The sequence below is a fragment of the Dasypus novemcinctus genome, chromosome 5, assembly GCF_030445035.2.
Source record: "Dasypus novemcinctus isolate mDasNov1 chromosome 5, mDasNov1.1.hap2, whole genome shotgun sequence".
NCBI classification, from domain to species: domain Eukaryota; kingdom Metazoa; phylum Chordata; class Mammalia; order Cingulata; family Dasypodidae; genus Dasypus; species Dasypus novemcinctus.
Window position 1 is genome coordinate 60,550,864 of NC_080677.1, and position 26,697 is coordinate 60,577,560.

A 26,697-nucleotide genomic window follows, 5' to 3' on the forward strand; every position below is an offset into this window, starting at 1 on the left:
TCATCTTTATTTTTTTTTAATTTCTCTCTCCTTCCCCCCTCCCCCGCCCCAGTTGTCGTACTCTGTGTCCATTTTGCTGCATGTTCTTTTTGTCCACTTCTGTTGTTATCGGGTCATGGGAATCTGTCTCTTTGTTGTTGCGTCATCTTGCCGCATCATCTTGTTGTGTCAGTTCTCCGTGTGTGCGGCGCCATTCCTGGACAGGCTGCACTTTTTTTCGTGCTGGGCAGCTCTCCTTACAGGGTGCACTCCTTGCCCATGGGGCTCCCCTACGTGGGGGACACCCCTGCATGGCACGGCACTCCTTGCACGCATCAGCACTGCACATGGGCCAGCTCCACATGGGTCAAGGAGGCCTGGGGTTTGAACCGCGGACCTCCCATGTGGTAGACGGACGCCCTATCCACTGGGCCAAGTCCACTTCCCTTTTATGTTTTTTAGTGTAACACTCCTTGTGATCTAATAACTTTAATTTAAAAAATAACATAGAAAAAATATATATATATACCTAGGGGGAAGATTGCTGGATTGTGTGGCAATTTCGTACTTAGCTTCCTGATGAGCCACCAAACTGTCTTCCATGGTGACTGTACCTTTCTACATTCCTACCAGCAGTGAATAAGTCTTCCTATTTTTCACGTCCTTTCCAACACTTGTAGTTTTCTACTTTTTTAATAGTGGCCATTCAAGTATGTGAGAAATAATATCTCATTGTGGTTTTGATTTGTATTTCCCTAATAGTGAAGTTGAGCATCATATCATGTACTTTTTAGCCATTTGTATTTCCCCTTTGGAAAAGTACCTTAAAGTCTATTGTCCATTTTTTAATTGGCTTTTATTGTTGAGCTATAGGTTTTTGGGTTTTGGTGGGTTTTTTGGTGAGGTACTGGGGCTGGGGAATGAACCCAGGATCTGGCATGTGGGAAGCTGGCACTCAACCACTGAACCACATCAGCTCCCCTGAGTTGGTTTTTTCATTTGTTTCCTTGTTGTTTTTTTGTTTCTTTGTGTTTTTAGGAGGCACCTGGGACTGAACCCAGGACCTCCCATGTGGGAAGCAGGCACACATCCGCTCCCCTATAGGTTTTATGTGTGTGTATTTTAGATACTAAAGTCGTATCAGATATGTGGTTTCCAAATATTTTCTCTCATTGAGTAATCTGCCTTTTTTCTTTCTTGGCAGAGTGACTTGAAGCACAAAAGTATTCAATTTGAAGAGACCCCATTTATCTATTTTTTCTTTTGTTGCTTTTGCTTTGTGTTTAGGACTTCAGCCATATTGGATCAAAGTTTGGGCACACCTTAACTAAAACTTGGCATTAACATCTTCAAAGGTCCTATTTAATTATGGGTTCACACCCACAGGACCAGGAGTTGGGAGCAGAACCTGCCTTTTATGGGGGACATGATTCAATCCCCAATAGTCCCTTTGACCTGATAATTCCACCTCTGCCCACATTTCTCACTAGCAGTGCTTTCTTTGTACAGTTTTCGCGCTTGCCTAGAGAGTAACTTATATGTGCTACAGTTGAACAGGAGGGAAAATTATTGTTTTCTAGCAGTACTCCAAAGTGGGACAAAATTATACAGTTAAAAACAATATATATACAAGGCAATTGTTTTTAAAACAAGTCTCCCCAGGGTATACCAAATCCTTTAGTTGTTATAGAGTAATGCAGTTATACCATCAACTCAATTTTAAAAGTATATGAAGTAAACAGCATAAATAATCCCAAGCCATTAATCAGATAATCATTTGTTCACTTTTGCCCATGTGATGTTTTGATAAATTACCTTCCAGTTATATTTTATAAATGCTATTTATTTTTGCTTTTATTTACTGACTATATACTAGTAGGACAGTTGAGAGAGAAAGAATTAAAAATGATAAATTATCTGCAGATAGGAAAATGAATCATTTGCTTTCAATTAATATTAAATTTAGTTTTGTGTAAATAACCACTTAAGGGGGAAGAAAAGCCAGCCTGGATTTTTCATTTATTTTAGCTAAGTCACTAAGAAAGAATCAACTGTACATAGTTAGAAGTTGGATTTTAATTATTTTTATCTGAACATCTGCTTGATTTTATTTAGTATTTTATATGGATATCTATACACAAAGTATTTTATGTTTTAAAGCAGCTTCAAAGCTGGTTTTCCTGAATGCAATACAATTAACTTTCTTAGTCAAAATGCTTAGTCACAATCAGTCATTAAAATGGATGGTAACATATAATTTTACATTTACATTATTGAATAAATGAAAGATAAAGAAATAGAAATTTTTCAAGGAAATGAAACACTAGGACAACATTTTTATTGTCAAGTTATAAATAAAATTTGAGACAAATCTTAGGAAAAGATAATGCCAATCTGTTTTCTAATGTGGAGTTTAAATTACAGGTCAGAAATTTAGAATGTAAACCCCTTGAAAGGGAAGAATACTACCAGGATTGTAAAGACCAAAGGTTATATAAATTGCCATGTTAAAATTAAGAAATCGTTTTCACTTATACCTTATGCTGAGTAAAGAAGCATAAGTATAACAAGCAGCAGCTTTTAAATGCCATGATTTAAAAAGAAAAAGAAAAAAAAGCACCACATAGACTTTGGGAACAGCAGTTACAATGTATTTCCCATTACCAAATTTTGTAAGATCGACTTAATTAGGCAAATCCAGTCCACAAAGTAGTATACTAAAAAGGCTACACCTGTTGTATTATTACAGTAATGGGAGGCTTGCTAGTTTTCATAAATTCTAGAAAGTTAATCTTATTCATTCGATTTAAATTCTCATTTGGAAGTTGGTGGTGATGGGGTGGGGGGCATCAAATATAGACTGTTTGAAAATGATGGTGGGCAAAGGGAAGGAGGGCTGAGAAGAGCTTCAGGCCAACCATCCTGATAACCTGGAGTGCCTCTTCAGGGCAGCCATGGCCAGGCCGGGTGCAACACCCTATTCCACACACAGCAAGTTGCCCAGGATGGAAGTTCATTCAACATGGGAACATCTACTTCTACATGCAAAATCTACATGGTAGGTACCAAGAAGTGTTTTACAGAAAACAAAGTAAGGACTATGAAACTAGGCAAAATGACAGGATTTATATGAATTAGCTCCCTTTGTTTCTCTTCTTCATAATCTTTCTATTATATTATCACCAAGGAGAACCACCTTTTAGATGCTCTAAAATAGGTTCAGTGTCAGAATCATTTACCTTTGTTTTTGGTGTTTTTATTTTCATCTCCTCTTCTCTCATATTAACAGATAAAATCTGAAGTCAGAGTCAAGTTTTTTCTCTGGGACATATGCAAATTGACGGCCAAGACTTATTTTTTAATGTCCATAGAATCATCAATTTACTCAACTTATTCTTTGAATTATTTGTTTATTAACTCATTAATTCATTTTTAAAATAGTTGCTCAGCTCCTTCATTCACTGACCACATTCATTCTTACATTCATTCAATATTTATTCAGTGTCTATTACATGCTTCAGGAACCGCAAAGGCCTTTATTTATTTATTTATTTATTTTTAAAGATTTATTTATTTATTTAACCTCCCCTCCCCTCCCCTCCCCTCCCCTCCCCTCCCCTCCCCTCCCCTCCCCTCCCCTCCCCTCCCCTCCCCTCCCCTCCCCTCCCCTCCCCTCCCCTCCCTCCCCTCCCCTCCCCTCCCCTCCCCTCCCTCCCCTCCCCTCCCCTCCCCTCCCCTCCCCTCCCCTCCCCTCCCCTCCCCTCCCCTCCCCTCCCCTCCCCTCCCCTCCCCTCCCCTCCCCTCCCCTCCCCTCCCTCCCCTCCCCTCCCCTCCCCTCCCCTCCCCTCCCCTCCCCTCCCTCCCCTCCCCTCCCCTCCCCTCCCCTCCCCTCCCCTCCCCCTCCCCTCCCCTCCCCTCCCCTCCCCTCCCCTCCCCTCCCCTCCCTCCCCTCCCCTCCCCTCCCCTCCCCTCCCTCCCCTCCCCTCCCTCCCCTCCCCTCCCCTCCCCTCCCCTCCCCTCCCCTCCCCTCCCCTCCCCTCCCCTCCCCTCCCCTCCCTCCCCTCCCCTCCCCTCCCCTCCCCTCCCCTCCCCTCCCCTCCCTCTCCCCTCCCCTCCCCTCCCCTCCCCCTCCCCTCCCCTCCCCCCTCCCCTCCCCTCCCCTCCCCTCCCCTCCCCTCCCCTCCCCTCCCCTGGTTGTCTGTTCTTGGTGTCTATTTGCTGCGTCTTTGTCCGCTTCTGTTGTCGTCAGCGGCATGGGAAGTGTGGGCGGGGCCATTCCTGGGCAGGCTGCTCTTTCTTTTCACGCTGGGAGGCTTTTCCTCACGGCGCAAGTGCGGTGGGGCTCCCCCACGCAGGGGGCACCCTTGCGTGGCAGGGCACTCCTTGCGCGCATAAGCACTGCGCATGGCCAGCTCCACACGGGTCAAGGAGGCCCGGGGTTTGAACCGCGGACCTCCCATATGGTAGACAGACGCCCTAACCACTGGGCCAAAGTCCGTTTTCCCCGCAAAGGCCTTTAAAGCGGCCTCCCAAACTCCAAATCCTCCTGGTCTCCGCGAGCTCTTTTAAATAGCGGTGCAAACGCCCCCTCCCGACAAAGCACGTTTATTTATTCCTGGCTCCTGTCGCTCACCTTCACCAGGGTTCCTGGCTTGGAAGCCCGGCGGTGCCTGCAGACTGGGCTCAGGGATCTCAAGGAGACAAACGAGGCCGGAATGGTGAGGTGGTTTGGTTTAACAGTGACCGTTGGGGTCCTCCACGTCCCTGTCATTTTCGCCCTGCGTGTATCGCCTGCTTTTCATTCTTTTAGCAAACCTGGAAATCAGGCGGAAAATAAATCTCGGTAGAAGCTCCTCAGAATGCACCCTTCCCGTGAAGTTGGACTCATCAGGCTCATCACAATGAGTGAGAGCCTCTGAGGATCGGGGTCCAGGCCACAGTGGTTCTCCATCCCGGAAGCAGCCCCCAGACCAACTGAATCAGGACTTCCAGGGGGCGGGGGTGTAAAATCCCCGGGGGATTCTAAAGCGTGCGTTACCCAGCACCGTGCCGTGCCGTGCCCCAATCCGACGGAATTGAATGAAGGCCTCGGGCCTCCTCCGGTATCCTACTGTGACCGAGGACCAGCTCACAAACGCACGTGTGCACGGCCGTCACCCCCGCACCGGCACCGGCACCGAAGGACCCCAGGCCCGGGAAGCCGCGGCCTCAGTACTCGGCAGCGGCCGGCAGGCGCCTCCGCCGGCGCCAGAGTCACTGAAAGCTCTGCCGGCGTGTGCCCTGCCCACCCCGCGACCCGAGCCGCCGCCTTCAGCGTGAGACCCCAGGTGAAGGGAAGCGCTGTGACTTCAAGGGCCCTCTGACCGAAACCCAGGTTCTCTCCTCTCCCGTTTTCCCTCAAAACCTGCAGGTTCGCATTTCCTGCAAACTTCTGTGTGCTCAAGGGATATCCACCTCTCACGGTTTTTTAAGATTTATTTATTTATTTATCTCCCCCTTCCCCCCCATCACCATTGTCTGTTCTCTGTGTCTATTTCCTGCGTGTTCTTCTTTGTCTGCTTCTGTTGTCAGCAGCACGGGAATCTGTGTCTCTTTTTGTTGCGTCGTCTTGTTGTGTCAGCTCTCCCGTGTGTACAGCGCCATTCCTGGGCAGGCTGCACTTTCTTTCAGGCTGGCCGGCTCTCCTTACGGGGCGTGGGGCTCCCCTATGCCGGGACACCCCTGCATGGCAGGGCACTCCTTGCACACATCAGCACTGCACATGGGCCAGCTACTTTTCACATGTTTACATTCTGTTCCATTTTGCTTTAGACCCTACTGAGTGGGCCTTTTCCCCATACTCTTGGGAAACAATTTGCTCATACTGCACTGTATGAAAATGTCCTGTGGCTTTTTGACTGGCCAGAAATACAAAAATCTTTTAGATATGTAACAAATTACTTTGGATCATTGTTCAACTTTACTTATATATCAAAACAGTTGGCATCTATTTTTGCCTATTAATTTGACAATATTTGTTTTTATTATAAGACTCTTAGTGTTTGTGAGAGGGAAGAAAGGTTTTTTTCTATGCATTTTTAGAATCTTACTTAGCTGTGTAGTGAGTTTTAAAATGTTCATACAATTGAAGACAGTATTTCCTCTTTATCCAAAGAAAACAATTATAGATCTAGTTAAAGATTTGTTTTCAAGCATGTGCATCTCCATAAAAATGAAGCACAATATAATCTAAATGCTCAACAATATGTAAATGATGAAATAATTGATGACACACCCTTCAATAGATTTTTATAGCCATGAAAGATTGGCTCTTGTTACACACACACACATTGGCTCCTCAAATATTTGATTTTAAGAGGAAATGATTACTGTGTATTAAAATATTTTAAGTCAGGATTTGCGACTATACATATTTTGCAATGATGGAAATGGCCATTATTTTCACTGTTCAATAAGCTATTTGTGGCTATTGAGCATTTGAGATATGGTTAGCATGAATAAGGAACTGAATTGTAATTTTATTTACTTTAAATTTAAATAGCCACACTTGGCTAGTAGCCACTGTATTAAACTGTGAAACTATATGTATAGTAAGACTTCAATTTTACTATATGTATATATGACTGTGTGTGATATGGCACCAGTGGTTGTCTCTAAGATGTGGGTATAGGAGTCATCGTAGTTGATTCTCCAGCATCTGCTCTTCCTTTGGGTATCTCTTCCTCCCCCACAAAACTCTTTGATTTTGAGGAGGCAAATGCTACCCTGACTCCCCTATATGGATTAACCATGTGGCCCTACCTAAGACAACAACATTATTTAGCTCCTGGCCACAGCCATTGGTTCTGGGTTGAGCAAGTGGCCAAAGAGACAGGAGGTGTAGTTTCTATCTCAGATTCTCTTCTAATACCAGCTTAAGCTCATTGCAGCTTTCAAGGTCAGTCTGTAGGTATCCACACAACAAAGGCAGTGCAACTTTTGTTTAGTATCAAAGTTCAACATCTTTTCAAAACAGTCTGTTTGAATAAAAATAACCCAATACCTGAATTCAAAACTATCTGAAGCTCTGTGACCTATCAAGATCACAGTCCATGTATGCCATGCTTACTAAAGCCCAAGGGCTAATGTCTCCTAAAGCCATCCCTCTGAAAGCCAACTACACAATGTAAGTTGCGACAAAATGCCAAGGTCAAAACACTAAAACCATAAGCCATACACCATCACCACCTTAGAGCTTTAATTTGTCCAACCTTTTATTTTTAGCAGACAAAATATCAAAAGAATTTGTTTTTCAGCAAACACACTGGATGTTAGAATTTGAGCAGTGGTCAATGAATAAAACCGCTTTCTTCTCCTCCTAAGCTCTGTATCATTATAGTTAAACAGAAGATGGGATTAAATACAACCTTTATCACTGATAAAGTAATGTAGAAAAAAATGACTTTGTTCTGCTGCTAAATGGACTTATAATAATTCACCCCTGAATTCACATAATTACTCGATATATCACACAGCTGCATGACTTTGGTCTCCCCTAATAGGCATGGAACCCTCTTATTTTATGGAAGACAGCTGATTAGAACACAATGCCTATAGGCAGAGAGGCCCAGAGGAGAGAGCTCAGAAAGGGCTGAGCCATGAAGGTCCAAACCCTTCTGATCTCATCAGTCAGCCAAGTCTCCTCCATTGCAGAGGGATGAGGCCAGGGCCAAGGGCATTACATAAGTAGAGTTTCCTCCACATGGAAACATGAAATCAGGGGAAGGAGTTTACTTCCCCACATACCATATGAAGAAAAAGAAAACCTGAACAAACCAATAATCATTAAATCTATTTAATAAGAGATCATAAGTGAATTTTACCAAACCATCAAGGAGTAGATTATCCCTAGAATATATAAAATGCTTCAATAAGTACATTTTGTCTTAAGTTACCCAGCTCATTTTATTAGGGTAGTATAACCTTGACAACAAAACTGGACAAGGACAGTACCAAAAAAGGAGAATTTTCAACAAAATTACTAATGAATGCAGGAGGAAAAATTCTGAGTAAACATACATCTAATTCAGAAGTAAAAAGTAATACATCATTACCAGTTTGGTTAATAAAAGAAATGCGGTGGGGGTGAATGGGGACCTCATATTTTTTTAATGTAATATCTTTTAAAAAAATGAATAAATTGAGTAGAATTTGGAAAAAAAAAAGATGCGAGATCAATAAAGAAAATCTATTGTAATTGTGGCAATTTGGTATTATTCATGAATTCCAAAAATAGATATTAGATTGTGTTTGTAAACAGGTCTGTTCCTCTGGGCATATTAGATGGTATTAGATTCAGAGGTTTCACTTTATTAAATCACAATTAGGGCTCTTATTTGACCACATCATTAGAGCAACTTAGTTTAAGTCCCACACCCCCACACCCTCCACTTTGTGGGCTACATAAACGGATGCTCAGTTAAAGACAGGGAAGTAAGTACATGGAGAAGGAGAACACAGAGAGTTTAGTTTTGGACATTGGAGCCCTGGGGAGAGAGCCAAGCCATTTGCCTGATAGTTTGCAGCTGAAGAGACCAGAGTCCTGAACAGCTGAGAAAGTCCAGAAAGAAACAAGCCTGGCCAGAGAGATAAGCCTTTCGCTAATTGCGATCAGAAGAAGCTGGGACTATGGAGCCTTAGGAGGAAGAGTAAGGCTGAACCCTCCCAGAGCCATTTGCTCTAACACATGGCAATAAGTGAGGGAAGTAACTTACACCTTATGGCCTTGTGACTGTAAGCTTCTACCCCAAATAAATACCCTTTATAAATGCCAACAGATTTCTGGTATATTGCATTAGCACCCCTTTGGCTTACTAAAACAGAAATATACCACATTAAAATGATACACTACAAAAATCGTGTAAATACAAAAGGAGGCATTTAATGGAAGAATTGAGGGATAAAAATGTATACAACTTACAAATATTAAATTAAAAAATGGCAGGAGAAAGTCCTGCATTATCAGTAGCTACACTAATTGTAAATGGATTAAACTTTCCAATCAAAAGGCAGAGATTGGCAGAATGGACAAAAAGTAGAATGACCCAACTATGTGCTATTACAAGAAACTCTTCTTAATTCAAAGATACAGGTAGCTTGAAAGTGAAAGTGTGGGAAAAATGTTAAGCAAACAAAAGCTAGAGTAGCTACAACGATATCAGATAAAATAGACTTTAAGTCGAAAACTGTTATAAGGGACAAAAAGGCTACTATATACTGATAATGCATCAATTCAATAAGAAGACAAATAAAAATTATAACTATGTTTGCACCTAATGGCAAAGCCTCAAAATATATGAAGCAAACATGGCAGATTTGAAAAGAAAATTAGATGTTCTAAATTAATAGAAAGAGACTTCAATATACCACTTTCAATATCAGAACACATGGACAGAAGGTCATTAAAGAAATGGAAGACTTGAACAATACTATTATAATTCAACCAGACTTAACAGACATATATAGAATACTTCACCCACATTTTAGTTTGCTAAAGCTGCTGATGCAAAAATACTAGAAATGGGTTGGCTTTTATAATGGGGATTTATTAGGGGAAAATCTTAACAGTTCCCAGGCTGCAAAAATGTTCAAATTAAGATATAATCATAGATGTTTTCTCACCAAAGTTTGGCTGCTAGCAGATACTAGAGTCCTTCCATGTGGCAAGGCAAGATGGCAGGTCTGCTGGTCGCTCTACTTTCTCCTCAGCTGCAGGCAATCAGGCATCTCTCCCTGGACCTCAATTACTTGAACCTCTCAGGGTCTGTTTTCTACAGCTGTAAGTGAACCTGGAGTCTTCTTTCTCATGTGGCAGGGTTAAAATGGCGGAGCTCCCTTTCTGTGTCTCTCTCTCTTTCTGTGTGTTCTCAGAATATATAAGACACTGCAAGAGGGCGGAGACCCAACCTGGGTTCATGCCTCACTGACACAGTCCAATCAAAAGCCCTGAAGTGAGCTAATTGAAAGTGATCTAATCAAAGATCCCTTAACTGAATCTAATCAAAAGGCCCCTTCTACACTGCATTTATAGGCACAGGTAAGGGTTAGTTTAAGAACATAATTTTCTGGGGTCCACAAAATACAAACCAGGACAATCCAATAGCAACAGAATATATATTCTTCTTTAGTGCACATGGAGCAGTCTCCAGGATAGATCATATGTTGGGTCACAAAAAAAAAAAAACTCAATAAATTTAAAAATATTAAAATCTTACAGTGTTTCTTCTCTGATCACAATGAAATGAAGCTAGAAATAACAGAACTGGAAAATCGAAAAATGTATGGAAATTCAACAACGCATTCTTAACCAGTGGATCGAAGAAATAAGTCACAAGGCAAATTAGGAAATATATTGAAACAAATGAAAATGAAAAACACAACATACCAAAAATTAAGGACACAGTAAAGACAGTGCTGAGAGGGAAATTTATAGCTCTAGATGGCTAACATTCAAAAAGGAAGCTCTCGGAAACGGACTTGGCCCAGTGGTTAGGGCGTCCGTCTACCACATGGGAGGTCCACGGTTCAAACCCCGGGCCTCCTTGACCTGTGTGGAGCTGGCCCATGTGCAGTGCTGATGCGCGCAAGGAGTGCCGCGCCATGCAGGGGTGTCCCCCGCGTAGGGGAGCCCCACGCGCAAGGAGTGCACCCGTAAGGAGAGCCGCCCAGCGCGAAAGAAAGTGCAGCCTGCCCAGGAATGGCGCCGCCCACACTTCCCGAGCCGCTGACGACAACAGAAGTGGACAAAGAAACGATGCAGCAAATAGACACAGAGAACAGACAACCGGGGGTGGGGGGAGAATTAAATAAATAAATCTTTAAAAAACAAAAAGGAAGATCTCAAATCATAGAGACCTAGCCTCACAACTGGAGAATCTAGAAAAAGAAGATCAAACAAAATTCATGCAAGCAGAAGGAAGGAAATAAAGATTTGAGCAGAGGTAAATTATATAAAATATAAAAAAGCAATGGAGAACATCACCAAAACCGAAAGTTGGTTCTTTGAAAAGATCAGTAAAATCAGTAAACCTTTAGCTAAGAGACAAAGAAAAAAAAAAAAGAGAAGGCACAAATAACTAAAATCAGACATGAAAGGGAAGACATTATTTCAGATTCCATGGAAATAAAAAGGCTTATAAGAGGACATTATGACCAACTGTATGCCAACAAATTAGATAACCTAGATGTAATGGACAAATTCCTAGGAACACACAATCTTCCTACATTGACTCAAGAAGAAATAGAACTTCTCAACAGACCAATAACAAGTCAAGTGACTTTCCAGTAGAGAAAAGTCTAGGACCAGATGACTTTATTGGTGAATTTTACTAAACATTGCAAGAATAACTATTGCCAATTGCTCAAAATCTTCCAAAAGAATTGAAGAGGAGGAAATACTCCTAATTCATTCTATGAGGCCAACATCACCCTAATACTAAAGCCAAATAAAGATACCACAAGAAAAGAAATTACGGAACAATATCCCTTATGAATATAGATGCCAAAATCCTCAACAAAATACTAGCAAAATGAATCCAATAGCACATTAAAGGATTATACACTATGATAAACTGGAATTTATCCCATATATGCAAGATTGGTTCAACATAAGAAAACCAATGTAATACATTTACAGAGCAAAGGAAAACAAAGTATGATTATTTCAATTAACCCAGAAAAGGCATTTGAAAAAAACTCAGCATCCTTTCTTGAAACAAACACTTAGAAAATTGGGAAAAGACTAAAACTCCCTCAACATAATAAAGAACATATATGAAAAACCCACAGATAACAGCCTACTCAGTGTTGAAATCCTGAAAGCTATCCCTATGATCAGGAACAAGACAAGATACCCACTGTCACCAGTCCTATTCAACACTGAACTGGAAGTTCTAGTCAGAGCAATTAAACAAGAAAAAAGAAATAAAAGGAATCCAAATCGGACAGGAAGAAATGAGACGTTCACTATTTTCAGGTGACATGATCCTATATATAAAGAAAATCCTGAAAAATCCACAACCAGGCTGGTAAGTGAATTCAGCAAAGTGGTGGGTTACAAGATTAACATGCCAAAATCAGTAATATTTCTATAAACTAGTAATGAACAATCTGAAGAGGAAATCAAGGAAAAAACCTTTTACAATAGCAACTAAGAATCAAATATCTAGAAATCAATATAACCAAGGATGCAAAAACTTGAATACAGAAAACTACAGAATTTGCTGAAAGAAATCAAAGAAGACTTAAATGAATGGAAGGACTTTCTGCATTCATGGATTGGAAGATTTAATATTGTTAAGATGTGAATTCTGGAAGTGGACTTGGTCCAGTGGATAGGGTATCTGCCCAGGTCCACAGTTCAAACCTAGGACCTCCTTGACCCGTGTGGAGCTGGCCCATGCACAGTGCTGATGCGCACAAGGAGTGCCCTGTCACGCGGGGGTGTCCCCCATGTAGGGGAGGCCCATGCTCAAAGAGTGCGCCCCATAAGGAGAGCCGCCCAGCACGAAAGAAAGTGCAGCCTGCCCAAGAATGGCACCGCACACATGGGTTCAATTCCTGGGGCCTCCTGGTGAAACCAAGCTGGCCTGACTGGAGACTGGTCCGTGAGGAGTGCTGGCCCATGTGGCAAGCTGGCCTGAGTGGAGAGCGGTGCAGCAAAATGATGCAACAAAAAGAGACCCAGAGGAGAGACAGTAAGAGCAGACCAGGGAGCTGAGGTGGCACAGGAGATTGTGCACCTCTCTTCCGTACCGCAAGGTCCTGGGATTGGTTCCTGGTGACACCTAAAAAGAAGACAAGTAGGCACAGAAGAACACACAGCAAATGGATACAGAGAGAAGATGACAGGAGTGGGGGGAGGTGATTAAATAAAGAAATCTTTAAAAAATAAAGACATACTGGCCATGAGAGTTCATAAATAGACTTTCACATATAACTTCCATATGGATTAAACAATTGTGAAAAGCAAATCTTAAAATTCTGGAATTCGTGCTGGCTATCTTCGATTTGCCCCCACTATCAGTTAGCTTTTACTGCGTAACAATTCGTGAGTTAGCAAATTGGTCTGGGCTTAGCTTAGCTGGACAGTTCTGGTGATCTTGGCTGTGCTCACCCTTGCATCTGTGGTCAGCTGCCAGTCAGAGAATTGCTCTGCTTCTGGGCATTGGTTGGCTGAATACTGGTATAACTGACCATGTGTCTCTCATCAGCCATTAGTCTAGTCCTGACTTCTTTGCACAGAATCAATGGTAGGGACCCCTGAAATTGTAGGGATCCCCATAATGGTGACTCAGTTTGAGTCCCTGCCTACAGCTAGCCTACAGCTGGGAGCTATATAAACAGATGCTCAAAGATAGGGAAGTAAATATATGGAGAAGAACACAGAAAGTTTAGCTTGGGATGCTGGAACCCCACGGAGAGAGCCAAGCTGTTCATCTGATTGTAGCTGAAAAGAACAGAGCCCTGAACAGCTGAAGAGGCCAGAAAGAAATGAGTTCTGGGGAGAAAGGCAGGCCTTATGCTAGCCTACAGCTGAGAATGGAAGGAGCTGGAACCACAGGGCCTTAGGAGGAAGAAGAAGGCTGAACCCTTGCAGATACTGGCAGTCATCTTGCTCCAACACGTAGCAACAGACTTTGGTGAGGGAAGTAACTTATGCTTTATGGCCTTATGACTGTAAAGTTCTACCCCAAATAAATACCCTTTATAAATGCTAGCAGATTTCCGGTACTTTGCATCAGCACCCCTTTGGCTGACTAATACATTGTCCCACAGGTTTCTCAGGCTCTATTCACTTCATTTTTTTTTTCTTTCTGTTCCTTAGCCTGAATAATTTCCATTGTCTTGTGTTTGTGTTCACTGACCCTTTCTTCTGCCAGCTTCAGTCTGCTGTTGTAACATCTAAGGAATTTTTATTTCACTTTGTGATCTTCAACTCCAATATTACTGTGAGGTTCCTTTTTGTAATTTCTATTTCTTTACTGAAATTCTAATTTTGTTCAGTTATCATTTTCCTAATATCCATTAGTTCTTTTTCCATGTTTTCCTTTGACTCTTTGAACATATAGATTATTTCTTTAAAGGCTTTGATTGGTATGTCCAAAGTCTGGTCTTCTTCATTGATGGTTTCTGAAGTTCTCTTTTATTCCTTTGCCTGGGCCATCATTTCCTGTTTCTTTGTCTTGTAATCTTTTGTTGCATACTATAGATTTTTACATTTTAATGTGTTAAGTCTAAACTGAGCTTTCTGTTCCTTAAATTTGTATACTGCTAGGGACATGAAAGAGATTTTCTTGAGTGTCAGGAGCTAAGAAAAACAAATAGTCCATACAAAAAATGCCTTTCACAGTCTTTAAAAATTGTTTCTGTGTTGGCTGATGCTCTTCTTCAGAATTTAGCCCTCTTCTCAGGATGATCAGCTCAAGGTGAAGATATGGGGTCCTCTGTCTTTTTGGAGTATGTGTCCTGTCCTGAGCATGAACTTATTAGTTATTAACAATTACAGGAATTCAAATGCCCCCTTTTACTCCATTTGAAGCCTTCCTAACCAAGGTGTTCTATTATATAAGTCTTGAGGCTGGTAATCCTTTGCTCTAGGCCACTTCAATTTGAATGTTTCTTATACTGCTTTACCTATGTGTAAGCTGCATCTGCTTGCAGGGCATGTTCTATGAAGGAGACAAGGGTCCTGGCTCACTCTTTCAGACTGCCATGCCACAGATTGGCACTGACAAACAGGCACCCCAGTATAAATATAGAGGTTTCTCTGCTCCCTCCAGAACAGGGCTGGGGACACACAATGGGAATACAGGCTGGCTGCCCATCATGGTAGCCAGGGTATGTAGGGAGGGACCAGCAATGGCTCACCAACCTCCTTTTACCATTTTTAAGGAGCATTTTTCTTGATTTGGCACTTGCCCTGTTGCTACAACCTTCTAGCTGTGCCAGAATTCTGAGGAAAATGGCTCTGCCAGTTTTTGCTATTTGTTCATAGGTTCTGTGGGGGAACAGAACCCAGAACTGCCATTTTGGTCAAGTAGAAATCCCTGTAGATCATTTCAATGTGATTTCAAGAGTAACAGGCAATACATGAAATCAATAAACTTTCTTTAACCAGGAATCATATAATGATACATGTATATTTGGTTTATTTATAATTATAAATATATTGTGTATTTTAAATTATTCCTTACAAATTAAAGCAGTCGTAGTAAAAATTTAATTGTAATTTTGACATCTTGCTGTATTTCTTGTTTTAATATCAATATTTGTTTTGTAGGTTCAAAGAAAAAATGAAACATGAAAATTAAAATCAGTTTACAATCTTGAATTGGTATAAAATATATCAGCAAATAAGATGTCTGAAAAGAAGAGTACTTCAGAAGAGCAAGAAGATATTACTGATCAATTTGGAAACAAATCTAGATCACAGTCAGTGCGGGAGCATGAATTAAATAAAGAAACATCAAACTCATTAAATGAAGTGTTTGATTACCTGGAAAGAAAAAATTCTAACCTGGTTTATGGAACTCACCCTCAAAAGAATAAATTACAGTCAACATCTTCCTTTGGAACTAAGTCTAAGAGAAATGATGAACAAAGGCAAAAGCTTCAATTTTTTGAAACAAGCACTAGAAATCTCAGCTCACAATCGAAAACAGAAATTTCACTAAGTAAATCAGAATCAATGACTGATAAAATTCAAGAATATCAGGATTTTATTAAATCTCTCTCTCATGAAACGAGAAAAATTAGTTCACAACTGCCTGAAGAAAATCAGCAAGGACCTGACCTAGAATCAGATAACTTCATGGTTAACCTTGAAGCCAAGGGTTTACAAGAATTCCCTAAGGATATTTTAAAAATAAAATATGTAAAATATCTATATTTAGACAAGAACCAAATCAAAACTTTTCAAGTTGCAGACTCGGGTGATCTGTTAGGACTTGAAATTCTATCCTTGAAAGAAAATGGGTTATCATCACTTCCACCTGAAATTCAGTTACTTCATAATTTAAGGATCTTAAATGTCAGTCACAACCAAATATCACATATACCTAAAGAAATATCACATCTTGGGAATATCAGGCAACTCTTTTTTAACAACAATTACATTGAAAACTTTCCCTCTGACTTAGAAAGTCTTGGAAATTTGGAAATTTTAAATTTGGCTAGAAATAAGTTAAGACATATACCAGAAACTCTGCCTAGTTTGAAAAATTTGAGTGTTCTCAATCTGGAATATAATCAGTTAACAATATTTCCTAAAGCTCTATGCTTCCTTCCAAAGTTAATTTCACTAAACCTTACTGGAAACCTGATAAGCAGTTTGCCAAAAGAAATTAGGGAGCTTAAGAATTTAGAAATCTTTCTAATGGATCACAATAAACTTAGTTTTTTGGCTGTGGAAATTTTTCGATTACTCAAAATGAAAGAACTCAGATTGTCAGACAATAAATTGGAAGTTATTTCACACAATATTGAGAATTTCAGGGAACTTAGGATTCTTACACTTGATAAAAATTTATTAAAATATATTTCAGAGAAAATTTCCCACTGTGTAATGTTGGAATGCCTTAGCCTTGATGGTAATAAATTAACAGAACTTCCTAAGAATATCCATAAACTTAAAAATTTAAGGAAACTCCATGTAAATGGAAATTATATGTTGAGAATAACTGAAGATATCTCACATCTTAATAATATATACAGTCTAGAATTTTCAGGAAATCTAATCACAGATGTTCCCATTGAAATAAAAAACTGCAGAAAAATAACTAGAGTTAAATTGAGCTATAACAAAATAATATACTTTCCAGTGGGACTATGTGCTTTGGATTCTCTTTATTATTTGAGTTTTAATGGAAATTATATTTCAGAAATACCTATAGACATATCTTTCAGTAAACAACTGCTTCATTTAGAATTTAATGAAAATAAACTCCATATATTTTCTGAGTACTTATGTTCCCTTATTAATCTTAAATACCTGGATCTTGGTAAAAACCATATAGAGAAAATTCCACCATCTATTTCCAATATGGTGTCACTCCATGTACTCATTTTGTGCTGTAATAAATTTGAAAATTTCCCTAGAGAATTGTGTACTTTAGAAAATTTGCAAGTACTTGATCTTTCAGAAAACCAAATACAGAAAATCCCTTTAGAGATCTGTAACTTAAAAGGAATCAAGAAATTAAATCTGTCAAGCAATCAGTTTATGTATTTTCCTGTTGAACTGTGCCGACTTCACTCATTGGAAGAGCTGAATATAAGTCAGATAAATGGGAAAAAGGTAAGAGTCTTATATGTTCGATTTTTAGGGGAAGGAGGGTCTGGAGAGGGTTAAAGTTGTAGTGTACTTGTGTGTGTGTTTTTTTTTTTTAATTGACTTTGTAATAATATTACATTAAAAATATATATATATGAGGTCCCATTGAACCCTACCACCCCCACTTGTGTGTGTTTTAAACTTAGTTAGAATATTGTATTTTTTAAAGGAGAGGCCTTTATTTTCTAGTTATGGATTACATATACACTTTTCAACACAAAAACTTTAAAGGAAGGTATTTCATTAAAATGAAATGCCAAATAATTAAACCTATCAATTTTGTAGATTTCTTTTTATTTCAGTTTAATTGTAAAAGGAACTTTAAAGTTATGAAAAGAAGAAAAAAATAAAGTTATGAATGGAATATAGAGCAGTAAATAAATCATCCCTCAAACACACAATTTTAGTGTAACTACTGGTTGTATGTTGGCACAATTTCTTTCTTGTTGTTTTTTCTTATGTGTGTACTTTTATAAACAACTGTTAAAAGACTGTACACTCAAGTTTTAAATCTTCTTTTTTCATTTAACAGTTCATAACCACTACCCTATTATATGACATAAATTCTGTTAAACATTGTAATCCATACATGATTTATGTAAGTAACCTCTGTTACGCATTTGGGAATATTGTAATTTTTCATCATCATAAATGATGCTCTGATAAACTTGTACATAAATACAGCCTTTTTCCTACTTTGGACCATTTTCTTAGATTTTCCCTAAAGAATTTCTGGATCAATGGAAATAAACATTCTTAAAGCATTTTATTTTACTTAAACTCTAAGAGTGAATTTTATGGGTAGGTTTTTAAAATTAAATCATTACTGATTGACGTTAAGTTCTCAGTAAAATAATGAAAGGAATACAGTTATCATCTGGCTGTCTTTAATTTGGTCAGGAATAGTCATTTGCTGGAGCAATATATCCCAAAATCTATTCCTAAAAGCACGATCCCATTAGCTTGTCCTCAAAAAAAGTGGCAGGGATTGAGGCAGAGAGGAGATTGTGATCAAATAGCTTTGGGAAGCATTAAGTCATCTCTTAGAGAGTTACAGTGAATACTATGTTAAAGAATCTGAAAACTCCTGCACTAATAAAACCAGTTTTTCTCTGGTTTAACCCTTATTTCCCAAACTTATTTGACCATCTTTAACCTAACACCTGCCATAAAATACATTTCCAGGAAGGGTACTCCAGGGAATACTGGAGAAGAGGAAATAATGATATCTGTTGTATTCTTACAATTGCTTTTGTACTAAAAGACAATTTTGAGTTCAGTTCTGTATTATGCTACTTTGTGGGCTGATCTGTAATCCTCTCATTTTCTCCTCCTTTACCTTAACTGTGGGTGTCTCCAAGGTTGTGTCCTTGACTTCCTTATTTCCTCTCTATTAATTCTTTCCTCGACCTTATTTCCTCGGCTTGTTGTCACTTACATGCACAAGACCCCCAAATCTAATCTATAAAACAAGTACTCTAGTCCTATATCTCCCAATTTTCACTGAAAATAATTATTTTACTCTTCTATTATATCAACATAACTTCAGCATAACTTCAAAATCAAACTCATCTTTCATTCAAGTCTAACTCTGTTCAAAACCCTTCCATTTGTTTATGAAGCCAACTTCAAATATACCAGGCTAGAAAACATTGAATCATCTTTCTTCCATTTCCATCATCAGTTATACCCAAGCATATACCAAAATTGTCTAATTTTTCCTTTGAAATAGCTCTTGGATTATCTCCCTAATTTTTCTATCTCACTATCATCCTAGTCCATGGTCATCACTTCAGGCCTAGATTTTTCTATAAGCCTCCTGGCTATTTTTTCTGACTCCCTTGCCAAAGCCAGCAAAGTTCATTCCAGAGGATTATTCTTTTCTTTCCCCCCTTCTTCCCCTCCCCATCTCCCTCCCCAGGTCTGCTGTTTTTGCTGTCTGTGTCTATCTGCTGTGTGCTCTTCTGTATATATTTCTCTTTTTGTCCTCTTGTCTTTATACTCTAGGATTCATGGGGATTCCATCCTGGGAACCTCTGACATGGAGAGAGGTTCCCTGTCAATTGTACCACCTCAGTTCCTGGTCTCTGCTGCACTTAACCTTGACTCTCCCCTTCGTCTCTCTTTTGTTGCGTCATCTTGCTACATGACTCACTTGCATGGGTACTCAGCTAGCCATGTGGGCACTTGGCTCACCACGTGGGCCTCAGCTCACCACACGGGCACTCAACTCACCATGCAGGCACTTGGCTAGTCACACGGGCACTCGTGCGGGCACTTGGCTCACCACATGAACACTTGGCTCGCCACACAGGCACTTGGCTCACCTTGTGGGCACGTGGCTTACTGTATGGGCACTTGGCTCACCACATGGGCACTGGCTCACTGGGCAGGCATGATTTCTCTTCTTCTTTTTCACCAGGAGGTCCCAGGGATCTAACCCAAGTGTCCCATATGGTAGGTAGAGGACTTATCCCTTGAGCCACATCTACTTCCCAGAGGATTAGTCTTATTATATCACACCTGCCTGTCAGGAATCCAGATTGCATTTCTATTGCCTATGCAAAGTAGGTGGTTGCCAAGGGCTCCAATCCCCATCTTTATAACATCATTTCAAAGGATACCACTTAGGGGGAAAAATAGCCTATATGGTTGGGAATGTCACTTTGATAACCCCCTTGGGGTTGGAGAGATGCCCAAAGTATTAACTGATATAACAGAAGATAGTCACTAAACAGTCATCTGAAGAAAAAGTGTTGCCAGAGCTGATTTCCAGGTTCTTGTTTATGTTGTAAGAAAGACTTCAAAGGTGCACCAAAGTCATGAAAAAGTTAGAAAAGTAAGTAAGTGAGTGTGGGCATGCTCAAGGTAGAGACATACTTCCTTTGCTTTGGGTTTCCCGGTTTTATGAGCTAACCCATGGGTACAGGGTCTGTGTGGATTGGCATATTTGAAACTAAGTGGGAAAGATTTATTGGGTGGTTTAATTTCTAGGGGTTGCTTTCTGATGGTTTCTGGCTGCTGTCCGCGAGCTCAGTTTTTTTGCTGCACAAGGTGATATGAAAGTGGGTGGGTGGGGGTGGTGGTGCCCCTCTGCCCTAAGCTGCTTTCAGATAATGCAGCTGCAGGGTATGTGCTTCAAATTGCCCCCTGATAACTTGCAAGTCAGCAGACTGTTGCCTCAGCCTCTCTTACCATGTGGAATTTGTGTGGCTTATTGGGTTTTCTGTCCCTCCTCCTTAGGTCCCTATTCTATCCTGCCTCAAGAGTGTTCAGTTAATCACAGAGTTTTTATTTTGCTATGTGAAGGATGCCTAATAGAAGCTTTCCTTCTGTAGGAATTTTATCTCACAGCTCTCAGTCAGTGCCTCTAATAAATATTAACAAGTAATTAAAGAATATTTGTTTGAGGAATGTCAAATTATGACACTGCCCACTTGTCTTGATCTGACTCCTACCTCACAGGCCTGGCTTCCAAGGCTTGCCATAGCTTGGTTCGTTATACAAATGTTTCTCCTTCTGCTTCTCATAATCTCTGTTTACTGGTCATATTCTCACTGGCCTTTTTATGCATTATATTTGTCTTGCCTTAAGTTTCCTGTAACTTCCCCACAAATCCTATTCTGTTTATTTTTTAAGGAGGTACCAGGGATTGAAATCAGGACCTTATACATGGAAAGCAGGCACTCAACCACTGAGCTACACACACTCCCCCATTATTTTTTTTCTTTTTTAACTTTACTTTTCAGGAAATTTTAGATTACAGAAAAATTACATTGAAAGTATAGGGGATTCCCATATACCCCACCCATCCCCCTCTCACATTTTCCCCTATTGATAATATCTTACACGAGTATAGTACCATTGTTGCAATTGATGAACAAATAATGAAGCATTGCTACTAACCATGGTGCATAGTTTACATTATAGTTTACTCTTGGCCCTGTAAAATTTTACAGGTTTTTGACAAAATGTAAAATGGCATGTATCCATCATTGCAATATCCAGCAGAACAATTCCAATGCCCTAAAACTGCCCTGTGTTCCACCTATTCTTCCCTCTCTCTTCCTTCAGAACCTATGGTTACCACTACCTTTCTATCAATGTTAAAAGTTCTCCCATTACTACAGTAATAATAAGTCTACTTTGGTCCACGGCTGAATTCTCCTCTTAAGTTTGTTCATTCTTCAATCTTGAGGATTTGGGGACAGTGATGTCTGCTCTGTTTCAGATTGAGAGGGGGCTTAGATCTTATGGGGCAGATGGAAGGAACTGTTTTGTTTGCATTTATAGATACTCTGCTTTTTGGAATGGGGGGTTGTCTATCATCATCATTTAGTTAGTTGTCCTAGGAATTCTGATGAACTGGAGAGTAGCTGTTGGCTACAACTCTACTGAGATTCAGAGGAGTCCTATTCATTCTTTTGTTTTTTTCTTCTTTTTTTTTCTTCTTTTTTTTGAGGTACCAGGGATTGAACTTGGGAACTTGTATGTGGGAAGCCGTCACTCAACCATTAAGCCACATTGGCTTTCCTGAGTTGGTTTTCTCACTTTGCTTGTTGTTTTTGTTTTCTCAGGAGGCACTGGAAACTGAACTTGGAATCTCTTTTGTGGGAGATGGGCGCTCAACTGCTTGAGCCACAGTCACTTCCCTTATTCATTCTTTTTTTTTTTAAGATTTATTTTATTTATTTATTGACACCCCCCCCCCCCCCACTGTTTGCGGCTGCTGTCTGTTCTCTGTGTTCATGTGCTGTGTGCTTTCTGTGTCTGCTCATCTTCTCTTTAGGAGGCACCGGGAACCAAATCTTGGACTTCCCATGTGGGAGAGAGGCACACAATTGCTTGAGCCACCTCAGCTCCCTGGTTTGTTGTGTCTCTCATTGTCTTTCCTCTTTGTGTCTCTTTGTTGCATTAGCTCACTGAGCCTTCCTGTCACAGCAGCTCGCCTTCTCCAGGAGGCACTGGGATCTGAACCTGGGACCTCCCATGTGGTAACTGGAAGCCCAGTTGCTTGAGCCACATCGCTTCCCCCTATTCATTCTTTTTTTTTTTTATGATTTATGTTATTTATTCTTCCCACCCCGTTCCCCCCATTGTCTGTTCTCTGTGTCCATTCACTGTGTGTTCTTCTGTGTCTGCTTGTATTCTCATTAGATGGCTCTGGGAACCGATCCTGGGACCTTCTGGAGTTGGAGAGAGGCGATTACTCTTTTGCGCCACCTCAACTCCCTGTTCTGTTACATCTTATTTTCTCTCCTCTGTGTCTCTTGTTGTGTCATTTTCCTGTGCCAGCTCTCCACATCGGCCAGCACTCCTGTGTGGGTGGCTTTCCCATGCTGGGTGGCATTCCCATGCAGGGGGGCACTCCTGCGTAGGGCAGCATTCCAGTGTGGGCTGGCACTCTGTGTGGGCCAGCTCACCACATGGGCCAGCTTGCCCTCACCAGGAGGCCCTGGGCATCAAAGCCTGGACCTCCTATATGGTAGACGGGAGCCCAATTGGTTAAGCCATATCCATTTCCCCCTATTCATTCTTAAGCCATTCAAGTCCTATGTTAGAAGGTAGGACTAAATCCTTTAGTTCTCTGATTTGTACTGATATACTTTATCTAAACATCCATACAGTTGTCCTTATTTGTACTCTTCATTTTGACATTTGATTACTTATTGCTTCATTCCATTTCCTGGTTGTTTCACATGAATGTATTTTGTTCCCTAAACTAAAATTTAGTCTCCTTAAAATCAAGGACTGGGAAGCGGATGTGGCTCAACTGATGGAGCATCTGCCTACCATATGGGAGGGTCCAGGGTTCAAACCCAGGGCTGCTGACCTCTGTGGTGAGCTGGCCCATGCGCAGTGCTCCAACACACAAGGAGTGCTGTGCCACGCAGGGGTGCCCATATATGGGGGTGCCCCATGTGCAAGGAGTGTGTCTTGCAAGGAGAGCCACCCCACATGAAAAAAGCGCAGCCCACCCAGGAGGGGCACCACACACAAGGAGAACTGATGCAGCAAGATGATGCAACAAAAAAAGAGACACAGTTTCCCTGTGCCTACGAGGGTGCAAGAGGACACAGAAGAACACAAAAGTGAGTGGACACAGAGAACAGACAATGTGGGGGAGGGGGAGAGAAATAAATCCTTTTAAAAAATAAAATAAAATCAAGGACCATCTCTTATGCCTTTTTTAAAAAAGATTTATTTATTTTCTCCCTTCCCCTCCTTGCACCCTGCTGTCTTTGTCTATTTGCTGTGTGATCTTCTGTATCTAGTTCTCTTTTTGTCTTCTCATTTTTTCTCCTCTAGGATTCACTGGGATTCGATCCTGGAGACTCCTGATGTAGAGAGAGGTTCCCTGTCAATTGTGCCACCTCAGTTCCTGGTTTCTGTTGCACTTCACCTTGACTCTCCTCTTGTCTCTCCTTTGATGTGTCATCATCTTGCTGTGTGACTCTCTTGTGCGGGCACTGGCTCACTGCATGGGCGCTTGTGCGGGCACTGTCTCGCTGTGCGGGCACATTTTCTCTTGTTCTTTATCACCAGGAAGCCCTAGGGATCAATCCTGGGCCCCTCCATATGGTAGATGGAAGCTGTATCACTTCCCCTTTATACTTTTGTTTTGAAACCAGGACTTCATATATGGGAGATATGTACTCAATCACTGAGCTCTATCCACATCCTCTTATGCTATTTTTTTTTTTTACAATCCACAAGTCTTTTATAATTATTTTTTAATTATTATTATTATTTTACATCATTTATGCCATGAATTCATAGGGAATAGGTTTCGGTAGCTCAGGCTCTTTTCTATGGGTTCTCACATAGTGTGTTTCCCTGTGTCGAGCAGGCTGGCACCTTAGTTGGACCCCGGTACCTTTCTCTTCAGTTTCCTTCTTTTTCTGATCATTTTCCTTCACATGTTTTAGGAAGCTATCGTGCTTAATATGCTCAATGCATATATTAATTCTCTTGGCAAGAATCTTGCCCTTAATCTGTTTGTTTACCACTATACCAACAGCATGCTGGGTGACATTGTAAACTCTTCTGGTTTTGCTATGGTAACATTTGTGAGGCATTCCTTTTTGAAAAGCACCCAGTCCTTTTATGTCTATGAAATCACCTTTCTTGTAGATTTGCATACATGTAGCCAAAGGAACAACTCCATGTTTTCTAAAAGGCCTAGAAAACATATATTGGGTTCCTCTCCTCTTTCCCTTTGTGTTCGTCATTTCTGGCGAATTACTGCAAGATGGCAGTTCTGGCCAAAAGAACTCTTGTGCTTTTTTATATAGTAAAAATCACTAAGCACAATGCCCAACAGGCACATTGTTGGTTGGTTTCTTTCTGAGAGGGTCCATATATTCAAAATTCTTTTAGTTCATTCATAGAAATTCCTTTATTTCAAAATCTACTTTTAATGACCTTATTTTCTCTAAATATGCATATTTCTTCTTCATCATAGCTGAGGGTTTTATTTCTACTATTTTGCAACACTTTTTGTACTAGGGCTTTTTATTTGAAATCACATTGCCAAACTGTGTGATTCCATTCTACAGGAGTTTATTGAGTATTTACTCAAAATGTGTACAACTTGGAAACACATGCACAAAAAGTATAAAACATGCATAAAATGTCTTCTAAGACTACAAGGAAAACAGACAAGAAACTAATAAATAACAATGTTTCCCTGATTGGTGAGTCCAGGAATAAAGAGATGAGAGTATGATAAAATAGCTGGGAAAGACTTCAGAGAGGAGAAGAAACCAAAGTGGGGTCAGATTTTGGTAAGGAAGAAGAGGGAGGTAGAAAGAAAGGGATAAGGTGGCAAAGAATACCAAGTGTTGGTAGAGTGGGGAAAGCAGATCATAGGGTTGAACTGGTAGCATTGGCCACATTGAGAATGTACTTGGATGCCACAAAATATCTTTTGGGTTTTAGATAGGAGGAGAATTAACTATTTTTATTTATTTTACTTATTTGTGACCTGATGAAAATATCCCCTTTCTAAGATAAAATAAATCTCTGCTTTTTGATTTTAGAAAAAGTTTTTGCCATCCAAATACTTATAAAAAGTATTATTGTTTTATATTTATTACAGTTAACAGGACTTCCAGAAGAACTACCTAAAATGACACAACTTAAAGACCTTGATATCTCAAACAATGCAATCAGAGAGCTTCCAAGAAATATAGGGGAATTGAGAAGTTTGGTTAATTTAAATGCATGCAACAATCAAATAAGTCATCTACCACCATCTTTTCTATCTTTACATGATCTCCAGCAACTAAACTTGAGTGGTGAGTGTCAAACATAATCAGTAAGTAGATTATTAGTGTCCAAACTGAGAATTTTGCTGACAAGAAAAGAATGGCAGTCAACACAATATATTTGGTGCCCATTAGAAGGAGATGACTATCCCAGGTGCAGAAAAAGAAAAAGCATAAAGTCTTATTCCTGCCCTGAAAGAGGTAGCTGAACATATTTTCATTTCTTTTCTGTCTTCTCTGCCTATATCCAGTTATTCAGTATTTCTTCCTTTTGTAACCTGACCTCACCCCTCCTACACATACCTAAACAACCTCAGGTCAGTGTTTTCTGTGTTCCTTTCTCTGCTGGCTCCCCTAATCCCACTCCTATACCCTACAAAACTCCAATACCTTACACACAAAAATTAAAAAGAATAAATCACTCACTCTGAAGATATCAGAAAGCCCAAAGCACAACAAATACTCAACTGATATTTTTAAAATAATTTTTATTATAAAATATTTCAAACTTACAGAAAACACAGAAAATAATAAATACCTATGGACCTATTCCCAGATATAAAGGATTTTAACACTTTGTGATATTTATTTGAGATATTTTTAAGTAATAAAATAATAGTTATTGAGTTGAAACTTTTTTTGCACTTCTCTCCAAACTAGAAGCAACCACACCACTGAAACTGGTATCTATCTTTTCAATTCATGTTTTTATACTCTATGTGCATATGTATATATATATATATATATAAATATAATACTATATTGAAGTTTTAAGTTTTATTAAATTATATCACACTATATGGGTCATTCTATAACTTGCTTTAGTCACACATCATATTTATAAGATTAATCCATGTTAATAATACACATGAACACATTTATTTTAAATAATGTATAATATTCAACTATATGATTAAACAATAATCTGCTCTTCTGTTACAGACAATTAGGTTGTTTCCTATTTGTTTGCTAATGTAAACATACTTGTACATGTCCCCTGTGTAAATATTCTTGAGTTGCTTTAGGGCATATAGCTAAGAGTACAGTTGCTGAATCAAAGGAATGCACATCTTCAGT

At 40.0% G+C, this 26,697-nt stretch overlaps 1 protein-coding gene across 1 annotated transcript in view; it reads left to right on the forward strand.

The window, feature by feature from the left end:
- Positions 1-15,305: 15,305 nt before the first annotated feature.
- The window catches only part of LRRD1 (leucine rich repeats and death domain containing 1), a 31,087-nt gene continuing 19,695 nt past the window's right edge, over positions 15,306-26,697 (forward strand). Inside the window, exons 1-2 of the mRNA XM_004475722.3 lie at positions 15,306-17,314; positions 25,452-25,650. Coding sequence (XP_004475779.1) covers positions 15,377-17,314; positions 25,452-25,650 — 2,137 coding nt within the window. The 5' untranslated portion in view covers positions 15,306-15,376. The remainder of the gene's footprint in view (positions 17,315-25,451; positions 25,651-26,697) is intronic.